Genomic DNA, 11,779 nt, shown 5'->3' on the forward strand with positions numbered 1-11,779 from the left:
GTTAGCTTAACTAAGAGACAGACTAGAGTTATAGTTTGGTCCAGCCAAACCTAGAACTGGGCAATCTATTGCTTCTATGCAATGGGTTTGGCTCACAAGAGGCCAAGGAGGAAATGAACAAAAGGAATTCAGATTCTGTCATACAACTGGCAAAATGGGTCAAGGCCATAGTGGCATAGTCAACAATACTTAAGCTTATTTTGGGATTGATTTGGCTTTTGGAAAAAGAAACAAATTTACTGAAAATATTATGAAAATAGGAGGGAGGCTAGCTATATCACTTTTAAGTGACACATGGTCTAAATTGCTATACAAAAGCACTTTAAAAAGAAAACCATTTTAAGTGCTTTTTGGAAAAGAAAAGTACAAGCACCCTCTTGAAAAACCATCCCTATAGTTTATTTGCTTCTAATACTATAACTAAATTCTAATTAAGAAAATATATTAATGATCTGAATTACAATGTTTGAAGAGAGAGATCATGTTTTTTTCCTTTGTAAATGATTTCCATAGAAAATTACAAGAAGATTCTGAGCAATTAATTAGCTACCTCATTGATTTTCCCCTACCCTATTTTTCAAATCCAAGTTGGTCTCTGAACCTTGTGGTGCTGCGGAGGAGGTTGAACCGTGAGCAGCAGCAGCAGCAGCAGCAACAGTTGCTTTGGCCTCTATTTCTGTCAAAGGCACCATGCCACTTGAAGCAGCTACATCAGATTCAGCTGCCTCAGCTGCCTCTCTGAACTTCTTGTAAATATCACTTCTATAAAAATTTCTAGTCCTGATCACCAAAATAAATGAAACAAGGCTCCCAAACAAAGCCACTGCAGCCATTATAATGAAAGCCAATCTGTAACAATGCACTCCTTCACAAGTCAAGTCCTCACCTGCTTTCCTAACCTTACCCAAAGCTTTCAGTTGCTTCAAGGCCTCTGCATCATATAAATTACCGGCCACTTTCACATTCAGAAGGTAACCCCCAATAGGGCTAGCAGCACAACCAACACTGATCAAAGTGGCACAGTATTTGAGGCCAAATATTTCTGAAATGATGGCAAAAATCAATGGCCATTGTGCCCCAAAACAGAACCCAATAATCACAGAAGCAAAGTAGAGAGAGTTGGGGACGCCGAATGCGATTAGAAGATGGCCAACGCATGATAAAAGAAGCACAAGAGTGAGCAAGAGGGGACGAGGGAACTTGTACTTTTTCAAAAGCACTTCTGAAGAGAAGCCAGAGGTAACTCTTCCAAGGTAATTCCAGATGCTTACCAGAGATATAAAAGTGCTTATGCTGTGAGTGGGGTAGCCTAATGAGCTCCCAATCTGACCCAAGTTGTCGATGGCGGTTAATGTCCCACCGGCACCACAGGTTAACGTAATGAACAAGATCAACATGTCAATGCTGAAAACTGCTTGCAGTATGGTGTAGTCCTCACCTCTATCTGGTGGGCTGAAAACATTTTGCAAGCAAGAATTTGGCTTCTGCTGGGTTTGTGGAGATGGTGGTGCTGCAACAGGTGGCATGGCAACTTGAACAGGAGGAGCTGGATTCTCAGCTACTACTTCGAGCTGAGATTGATCATTCAATGCTCTCATTTTGCTCTTCCAGATTTTGAATTCTTCGAAAATAACAACGGCAAGCGGAAGAAAGAGTAACACAAGCACAACTGAAGCACTTCCAATGTACCCAATTCTTGAAAATCTCAGGTTGTGTTGTATGATAATTAAAAACATGAGAAACCCAGCTAGGCCAAGAGTAACGTAGAGAAGATTGTAGAAGACCCTGAGCTCATTCGGTTGTCGAACAACCTTCAACAATCGGATTATTGGAAGAAACACCATTGAAACAGCAGCTGGAAGCCAACCAATTAACAAGATAAGAGCCTTTGAGTGGACACCATAGAAAGCATAGAAGAGCTGTGTAATAATTGCACCACTTAGGCCAACAAGTCCCTTCAAGAGCCCCAAAACACTGCCTCTACTCTCCGGGAAATTCTTAACAGAACTCACTACAACAGCAATGTTTGAAAATGTCTGAGAATTTGCACCTATGCAAATGTACAAACACATCTGCCACACCCGGGGCTTCGACGTTCGACCTGTCACTGCTAGCCATATCATGAAGTAACCGAAAAAGTTCATGACCACACCGATTAACAGGACCACCCACGGAGCTGTGAACTCGTTGATGAGGCCGGCTATGACCCCAACATTGGACCCCAAGTCCTTGAAGAAGCTCAGCAAATTGACTGTTGTTTGGTCATAGCCTAGAGATGTTTTGACGTCATTGGAGTAGAGGCCAAACATATATGTTGCTCCAGACACTGACAAGATCAACATTGAAGCAAAAACCGTGAACCATCTTCCATGGACAACTTGCATGCCAAAGCTCCTCATCTCCTTGTGGCCTAAACCACCACCACCAAAACTGAACTCAGCCACCACCATGTTTTGTTTTTTTCCTCTTCTTCTTCTTCAAAACAAAAGAATTTCCAACACAGTTGGGTTCTTTAATTAGTGGTTACTTAGTACCATTTGTACACACACACACATATATATATACATATATACATGAACAACGGAGATTTGGCTGAAAGGGAGGTGGGAAATGAATAAGGAGTTTCACATTGACTGGATAGTTGACCTGCCTCTAGGAATTGATGAAAGGCTTTCTGTGAAGAGTAAAAGATAAGGTGGAGACTTTGGGTTCAACCTGTCCATCTTTTGTGACATGTGTGCTGTTAGAAAAATCACTTCTTGCACAAACGAACCAAATACATACACAAATTTGATGTGCATGATTATTTTATTAGTTGATCCAATTAAAGAACATACGAATTTGATGACTGATTTAGGAGTTTTGGTGGTTACATCACACCCATTGTGAACAGATTCATATGATTAGAACTGCTATAGCACGAGCAAGGAAAATGAAAGGTGAATATATTCTTTTTACTGTAAGTCAATATTCAATATTAGACAAACTTACTTTGCTTTGTCCTGTTCTCTTCCGGATTCCCAACTCCAGGTCCAGACCCCCAAAATATCTTCAAAACAAATTAATTTAGGGGAAATATGCTGATATAATCACTTTTTACAAACGGAATTCTGAAATGATCACATTACAAATTGTATTTGGATATAATCACTTGGGGACATGAAATTACCTAAGTGCCCTCCATATAAAAACATATCTATTGTGGAGTTATTGGCCATTGATTGCCGACCTAACACTTCTGACTTCTGTCTCTGTCTCAGCTGTCTCTCACGGTTCTCTCTTCCTCTCTCGGTGCTCTCTTCCTCTCTCGGTGCTCTCTCTCCATCGACCACCACCACTCTCTTTCTCCCTCTATCGCGAAAACCTAAGTAGCACTCTCTCGTTCTCTCTCTGCAGTCAAAATTAGGGTTTGTTGAGGGGGTTCTTGAAGGTGAAAGAGAGGGTTTCTTCGTTTAATGCTCTCTCCCTTCAACAATGTCTCAGTTCCCTCTCTTTTCATGTCTTCAATTGACATCTTTCTCTTCTCCTCTGCTCCTTTAGGGCGTCAAAAAACCCTAATTCTTGGTTTCGGTTCTGACTTTTTTCACATACTTCCTCCTCATCGTCAATCCTCTCACATACAAAACCCGTGCTTTTATTTAGGTGTTTCTAGGATTTCCAATTCGGTTGTCTGTGCAAAACGAGTGATTCTAAGGTGGGTTTTGTATTTGTTATTGACTAGTTTGTGTTTTTGTATGGTTTTCATTTGAGAAGGATAATTTCACTAACCTGTGACTGATTTTGTGAACTTTAGTAATTAGAGAGATTGGAAATTTCTGTATTATAACTGTGAATTAGTACATGCTTGGATGAAACTTCTATTGCTCTGATTGACTTTGCTATATGGACGAAGAAGTGATTATATCAGCATATCGATATGATTATAGCGCGATGTGGTGAATCTTACAATGTATCAACGACTGACAACAAAACATATTTACGTATTTATCTTCCTCATTTATGTATATTGCTTCTAGATGGTTTGTACCTAACCCTTTTATCTCAATTTGATGCACTTTGTGGAAGTCGTAAAAGCAAAGGTCAGAATAAGCAAGGGACTTTCAGAACCAGTTGGACAATGAAATGAAAGCTAACCAATAAAGCCACCATTCCCCAAATCAGTTTCCAAATGCATGAATAATGTATTTATCACTTGTGCTCCAGAGTTTTGCCTTAGAAACACATTCACCTCACATACTGAAAGCTCATTGTGCGCATAAACTTACCAAAACCAAAAAGAAAGAAAGCGCAAATTTATGGACCCCTTCTGAATTTTCTGATGGCCAATGAAGCAATTGGCTTTGCGTAATGGCAAAGACTTCTTGTGTAAAATGGAAGCCCGTCTTGCAGGAAAATGACAAGATAATCATGGCAATATGGCATGTGATTTGGCTCTATCTTATGTTCCAAAGCTTGTCTGTTACCAGCTTTGGATAAGGGAAATGAGATATTATTTGAATGGGTTGATGATTTTGTTACACAATCTTATAATTGATATGATACGAATCAAAACACGAAAGTGGATTCGAATTAACAATTGCTTAATCAAATACGAACAATTCGATTTTAATGTAACTAATTTATTAAACGTGTATCATGTGAATCTTTAATTATTAAATCGGTGAATTATTATTATTTTCTTCTGTTATGAGGGAGCGTCTCAATTAGTTTAGGAATAAGACGCATATTATTAAACTTCAAAATTAGGGTTGATTAGTACTAGTAGGAGAAAACCCCAAAATAACACGAATCAAACACTGTCCGAGTCAATCCATTCATGTATTCAAATGGACAAGCAAAGCTGCGTGGTTGTTTTGTGATCAAATTCCAAATGGGATTTGAATTGCATTCGTATAATTTGACACTACAATCACGTTGGTCCACACAATGAATGATTGGTTTTGTGTATTCAAAGATACTATCGTATGTGAATTATTGGAGGAAGGTCGATAACTTGCCTAGTCAACAAACGTGCCCATTAGGGGGATTTATGTCTTATTTGATTCACAAAGCCCATGTGGCAAGGGCCAGCTGGGCTGGAAGTTTCAAGTCTTATAGCCCAAGCAAAAATAGAATAATATTTTCACAAGGCCCAAGTGGCAAGTGCGGGCTGGGGCGGGGAAGGAAGAGCTCAGTGCAGAGCTATGAATATAAAAAGCACTTTTGCTTAAAAGCGTTTTTAATAAAATACACACAACAAAATGTACAAGTTTCACAACTTCATGGCGGATGGAGTTTATGCATGCCAATTACTTCTTGGTCTAGTGACATTCAGTCTTTATTTTATTGGGAGAGGATGGACGACAAATTTTAATAAAATAAATAAAACAAAGTTTATGCAAAATATATGTAATGTTGTCGGCAATAACTTTTGTGTATGTGCTCAAGCTATCCAAGAAACAGTCTGACAATTGGACGGCCTAGAAACCTAGGTACGTAGTATTATATTGGATCACATGATACCCATGATATATAGAATACGAGATTTTATTTTTTTTTCATTTTTTTTATATTTTGAAGACTGACACAAACGATTAGTCAAAGGATAGGTCACCTTTCTACATATATATATATATATATATATATATATATATATATTTTTTTTTTTTCTTTCTTTTAAAAAGTATTACCAATAGGCCGTCCAATTGTTAATTAGACCCTTTCTTGGTTTGCCTTAGCACATTTACAGCAAATTAAGGTAAAACAATCCGCCCCAATCACAAGTATATTATATACATTCAACATTTGTCATGAAGTAATCTTCTATTGTCAAGACAAGTGGTACCTGACAAAATGAATCCGAATCATGCATTCGGACAAAAATCAATCTCGTCAAGCATCTAATTTTTTAGATTAATAGTTTGATAAGAGAATATTCACACAACTAATTGCAATTCATATACATTCAATGGAACGCACGTATCAATGTGTTAATACATCCAAAGATGCAGTTCATGAACAAACAAAACAGTGGTTGCACAAACACTATACATATACGTACGTACCCTCTTGCACATATATGTAACTAAACCATCCATTTTAAAGAAGGATGTTATGGCAGTTACTGCCACCCACCATGGGATCCGGACCACATTTCTGTCTTCTCTTGCCAAAGTTCCTTGATTTGTCCGACTCATCATATATTCTTATACAATTATCACCTGCATATATATAAGTACAAAATTTTCTCATTCTATATACTTGAGTTTCAATGTATATATGCATGGCCCAGTTGCTCCAGTCAAAGCCAACATTAAAAGCCGGCCTTTTGTTCTTTACACAATTGTCTTTGCTGAGATTCCTAGCTAGCTAGCTCTTCCTTCCTCTCACTTCTATTACCATCACCCCCTAACTTATCCAATAACTTTAGTGCATAGAGAGGGAAAGCTATGGAGGATGATGCTAAGAAGTTGGAAGAAGGCCGTCTTCATAACAAGGATGGTTTGATCAGTGAGAAAGTAAATACAACATCTGATCACAATGGTCGTGGAGATGCCATTGACCATGATCATGAGGATCATGAGGAGAAGAACAAAGCGGCGGTGGCGGCCGCACCTCTGAAGGCGGACCAAATCAAGGGGGAGGAGCAACCAGTACTAGTGGTTAAGCAGAAAAGCAAGAGGGTTGCTACTTTGGATGCATTCAGAGGCCTCACCATAGTGGTACATATTCATAACCAACCATTCCGTCTTCACAGTCTAATAACATAACATATTATACATAGTGCCTTTTCTCATGGTGTATGATTGCTTTGATCTTGCTAATTTGTACATGCATGCATGCATACTGTGACAAGTAAGAGATCATGTGTATATGTGAATGCAGGTGATGATATTGGTAGATGATGCTGGAGGAGCATATGCTCGTATTGACCATTCGCCATGGAACGGATGTACATTGGCCGATTTTGTGATGCCCTTCTTCCTCTTCATTGTGGGGGTCGCCATAGCCCTTGCTCTCAAGGTTTAATACATTAATATACACTTCTCCTTTCAATGTTTCAATGTTTCAATGTTTTTGTCTGCTGGATATTATGTAACGCACGACCTCTTAATCGGTTAATCCATAAGACAATAATCTTTTACCAAAATTTTGTGTGTAGGTTTCTAACTTTGTGTGCCAATTTGATCACTGACTTAAATTTTATGACAAAATTTTGATTTTGCAGAAAATTCCCAAGATCAATGAGGCAATCAAGAAGATTATTTTAAGAACATTGAAGCTTATGTTTTGGGGAATCATTTTGCAAGGTAATAGTCCTGTGTTAAGGACGTAGCTTTCCTTGTCAAGAGGACAAGAAACTTTGCTTAAACAATAACACATTGACTTCGCTTAGCGAAGGAGAATTAATGTGCCAAATTCAAATCTTCTTCCCTAAAAAGATATATTGTTTGGCTCTGGTGTATGAACTCTCTCTCTCCCATGTAGTGCAGGAGGATACTCCCATGCGCCGGATGATCTCTCTTACGGAGTTGACATGAAACAAATTCGATGGTTCGGCATCCTCCAGGTGTTTCCCCAAACCCTTTATTTTTTTTATAAAAAAAATTTCTTTTCTTTCACATTGATGAAACTCACAAGGACTCACCTGACATTGTTTTTCTTTCTTGGTTTGTATGTGTTGGTAAATGATAAACAGAGAATAGCATTGGTTTACTTTGTTGTTGCTCTAATAGAGACACTCACCACCAAGCTTAGACCAACTGTCCTTGAGCCTGGCCACCTCTCTATTTTCACTGCATATAAATGGCAGTGGTAAGTAAACAGACTAAGGTCTTGAATTTCACTATCACATAAGCAAAGTTTAGCAAATTTATCCCAGTTTGAATTTTGTACCTTTGTTCAATGTGGGTATCTAGTATTGTTTTAATGTACCATTCTGCAGGATTGGAGGGTTCGTCGCATTCCTCATCTACATGATCACAACATTTTCATTATATGTTCCAGATTGGAGTTTCGTGGTAGACAACGATCTTGAATCGAAAAAATACTTGGTATGTATGTTTGTTTGTTTAATGACTAAATGTAGGAAGTTTTCACTTTTCACCATTTCTTAAATTTGTTTTCTACTTTTTTTCAGGTTAAGTGTGGGATGAGGGGACATCTAGGACCTGCTTGCAATGCAGTTGGATATGTGGATCGACAGGTCTGGGGCATAAATCATCTCTACACACAACCTGTTTGGAGACGCTTGAAGGTTTTAGCTCTTAATAGCTTAGCTATATAAATTTGATGCAGTTGTATAATCAGAAAAACTATTTGTACCATCTCTGTCTGCGCTACATTAGCTCTACTCATATTTCAATTGTCATGCATCTAATGAGCAAAAAAACGGAGAGGGAAAATAATATTTAAGTTTTTGTTGTGATTTTTGTGACAATTTTGTAGGCCTGCACCCTTAGCTCTCCGAGTGACGGTCCTCTTCGAGAGGGAGCTCCAAGTTGGTGCACAGGACCATTTGAACCTGAAGGCTTGTTGAGGTATGCTAATTGAGTAACACGTGTGAATTACATGCTTACTACATGAAGAGCAAAGATGGAACTCAAATACTTTTGGCTGCTCTTCTTTCTCAGTTCCATTTCAGCTATCCTTAGCGGCACCATTGGCATCCATTATGGGCACGTTTTGATCCATTTCAAGGTTACACATCTCTCTAAACTCACAGATTAGTGCACTTTTTAGTTATATTTTGAAATTCATTTAGGATGGTGAAGTTGGATTCTCATGCATGCAGGGTCACTCTGAGAGGCTCAAACAATGGGTTTCAATGGGGTTTGTCTTGATTGTCATAGCCATCATTCTGCATTTTACAGATGGTGAGCTTCCTTCACCTTTTTGTGCCTAGTTCTTGGCTCTACTTTCTCTGCCTCAAACAATTCAACATGAAACAATCCATGTTCCAAAGTTAAACTTCTTAATTTGTAACTTGCTTGCAGCTATTCCCATCAATAAGCAACTCTACAGCTTCAGCTACGTTTGTTTCACAGCTGGTGCAGCTGGACTGGTTTTTTCTGGATTTTATTTACTGGTAAACAAGTTGAAACCTATTCAAGCTATCGCTTCTATTCCAATTGAAGATTAATCCAGGGACAACTAATGACTATCTTCTACATAAACAGATTGATGTTTGGGGCTACCGGACGCCGTTTTTGTTCCTGGAATGGATAGGAATGAATGCAATGCTAGTGTTTGTGATGGCAGCTCAGGGCATCTTTGCAGCATTCGTAAATGGATGGTATTATAAATCTCCAGACAAGTCACTTGTAAGTATAATCAATCCCCTTTTTCAAAATCATACTAAATACTCCTGCTTTGATACAATTTGTCTGGAAATGTAATCTAATTTAGTGAAGGAACCAAACTGTTAACAGGTGCATTGGATCCAAAAACATGTTTTCATCAATGTATGGCACTCAAAGAGGCTAGGAACCCTCTTATATGTCATATTTGCTGAGATCTTATTCTGGGGAGTAGTTGCAGGCATCTTGCACAAATTCAGAATATACTGGAAGCTGTAGAAGTAAAAAAAACAGAAGGCAACAAAGATTAAAAGAAGACCCCAGCAATCTGTATTTGTGACATATTTACTTTTACCCTTCATGGGTTCTTTTCAGTGTGGATTTCTTTTGCTATTTTATTTGATATACTCAAAAGTAATTAAGGATAATTTAATATGTTTATTCTTCTATGAATGAGGGATATATATATATATATATGTACTTACCTATAGAGATTATATAAATAGAAAATATATACAAATTCTATTAGTAATAGAAACGTTGACTCACGCCAACAGCTATTAACTTTCTTTGATCTAGGTCCAGGTCCTTAACCCATTATGCAAGTTTGCAAGTCCAATCAGGTACATGAAATTATATGCATTTTTTTGACTAAACCGTAGACTACTTTTTGGGTGCTCAAATCGTAATTCCATTTGGGAGAAAGTGGTTAGTTTTTGGCAAATGGTTTTCACATCAAATGATGTCTCACCCTCAAATTTCAAACAACGTTAGATAAGAGGTTCCATTCTGCTCTCATCAAGTGGCTCTTTTCCTGAAAAACGACTTATATCTGCCGGGCTGTATACTCTTTTAGATGTGGAAATCTTGAATCTAATAAGTCTTGGGTGACCTAGACCTGGAATCTTATGTATCTTTTGAGCCATACCTTTGTGATTTTTCATGGGTTGTTTTGTTTTATTTGCTTATTATACAGAAAGTTCCCTAAAAAAGTAGCAGCACATATCTCCTTTAGCATTCGTCTGAATTATTAATTAGCGTTTCTATCTTTCTGTAGCTGAACCTATCTGCACCAGCGAAAGTTGAGGAAACTTTGTGGCCTGAGAGCAACCTTTACCAGCAAAGACTTTTCACCTTTTCATAAAGAACTAGTAAATTGAAATAAACAACCACAATCATAATGGCCACAACAAGATGAAAACATGCATAAAATAAAATAAAACTTATATAAGATCCAATGGTACTAGGAACCGTGTCCTGTCTGTCTGTCCTGTCTAAAGATGTTCCAAATTTGATGGTGAAATATTTGAGTAAAAAAGGTTTATTTAAGGGAGATTTACTATTATACCCAATATAAGGGCTCAAATTATAAGAAAACTCTATATGAAATGGACTTCAGAAACACACCCAAAGCTCATTTACAACATAACAAAGAGGCTTTTAACTCCTTCTAAATAACAATATTGCCATTGATTTCTTAAAACAAGCTTAACCCCAAAACCTCATAAAAAAACCCAAAACACTCAATAAGATATCAAAGTAATTTAATAATTAAAATTAAATTCAATAGGGTCAGCTGTCATTTTTTGGGTTTTTTTTTTTTTGGTTTGTTTATGGAAATTAAATGGTGTACGATTTATCTATATCATTAATGCGAAAAATGAGTATATGACTAAATATCTCTTATGGTGTGTTTACTAATCAGGAATTGGAATTCTCATCAGGAATTGGAATATCTCTTATGGTGTGTTTAGTAAACATGCCATTAATTTAATGCACTTCAAGTGGGTCAGAAATTCAGAATCAGCTCAAGCAAGGGCCCTTCAGAACAAGTTGGACAATGAAATGAAAGCTAACCAATAAATCCATGACCCCCAAAATCAGTTTCCAAGTGCGTGTATTTATCACTTGTGGTCCAGCGTTGCCTTAGAAACACTTTCACCTCACAGATTGAAAGCTCATAAACTTACCAAAACCCAAAAAGAAAGAAAGCGCAAATGGTGAATTCTGATGACCGAGGAAGCAATTGCTTTGCCTAATGGTGACCTCTCTAACTGCGTCATACCTTTAAAAGGCAAAGACTTGTTGTGTAAAATGGAAGACGAATACCCATCTTTCAAGAAAATGACATGATAACCATGCCAAAACGGCATATGATAACTTTGCTTTTGCTGTATATGTGCTCAAGCTAGGTGGCTCATTGGCACATTTACAACAAATTAAGGTGAAGCATTCCGCCCAAGCTCAACTATTTTTCTATTGTCAAGAGTCTCAAGACTCGTATTATTTGAAAAACTTAAAAAATGATTTGTCGCCAATGGGGTTCCCACCACAATGGTGGTTGATTCCCCCTCCCCTCCATGGCACTCAGGATCAAATTCCATTTTATTAAAGTTTGTGATTTTTCAATGGTTGTTTAATAAATTGAAGTGGGAAAATGATAATTCTTTTGTTAGAAAATAGAGGTTTAGCTCACGAACATGTAGGCGCAAACGGTTTGC

At 37.7% G+C, this 11,779-nt stretch overlaps 2 protein-coding genes across 2 annotated transcripts; one reads left to right on the plus strand and one right to left on the minus strand.

The window, feature by feature from the left end:
• Positions 1-421: 421 nt before the first annotated feature.
• On the minus strand, positions 422-2,842 carry LOC148293319 (protein NUCLEAR FUSION DEFECTIVE 4-like). The gene has a single exon (XM_088256087.1). It carries the CDS (start codon positions 2,448-2,450, stop codon positions 552-554), a length of 1,899 nt encoding a protein of 632 aa, XP_088112213.1. The 5' UTR covers positions 2,451-2,842; the 3' UTR covers positions 422-551.
• Positions 2,843-6,248: 3,406 nt separating this feature from the next.
• On the plus strand, positions 6,249-9,720 carry LOC110759408 (uncharacterized). Its single transcript, XM_088256088.1, has 13 exons — positions 6,249-6,701; positions 6,865-7,002; positions 7,208-7,289; positions 7,473-7,549; positions 7,679-7,794; positions 7,925-8,033; positions 8,120-8,236; positions 8,428-8,519; positions 8,613-8,679; positions 8,774-8,855; positions 8,976-9,067; positions 9,159-9,302; positions 9,411-9,720. Exons 1-13 carry the CDS (start codon positions 6,429-6,431, stop codon positions 9,555-9,557), a joined length of 1,536 nt encoding a protein of 511 aa, XP_088112214.1. The 5' UTR covers positions 6,249-6,428; the 3' UTR covers positions 9,558-9,720.
• The last annotated feature ends 2,059 nt before the right edge of the window (positions 9,721-11,779 follow it).

The sequence above is a fragment of the Prunus avium genome, chromosome 7 (genome assembly GCF_965620075.1).
Source record: "Prunus avium chromosome 7, drPruAviu1.hap1.1, whole genome shotgun sequence".
In the NCBI taxonomy this organism is placed as follows: Eukaryota; Viridiplantae; Streptophyta; class Magnoliopsida; order Rosales; family Rosaceae; genus Prunus; species Prunus avium.

Coding starts and splice junctions, on each gene's coding strand:
- LOC148293319 (XM_088256087.1), bottom strand. CDS start 2,450: ATGGTGGTGGCTGAGTTCAGTTTTGGTGGTGGTGGTTTAGGCCACAAG.
- LOC110759408 (XM_088256088.1), top strand. CDS start 6,429: ATGGAGGATGATGCTAAGAAGTTGGAAGAAGGCCGTCTTCATAACAAG. Junction 8,856..8,975: donor CATTCTGCATTTTACAGATG/GTGAGCTTCCTT, acceptor ACTTGCTTGCAG/CTATTCCCATCAATAAGCAA. Junction 9,068..9,158: donor TTTCTGGATTTTATTTACTG/GTAAACAAGTTG, acceptor CTACATAAACAG/ATTGATGTTTGGGGCTACCG.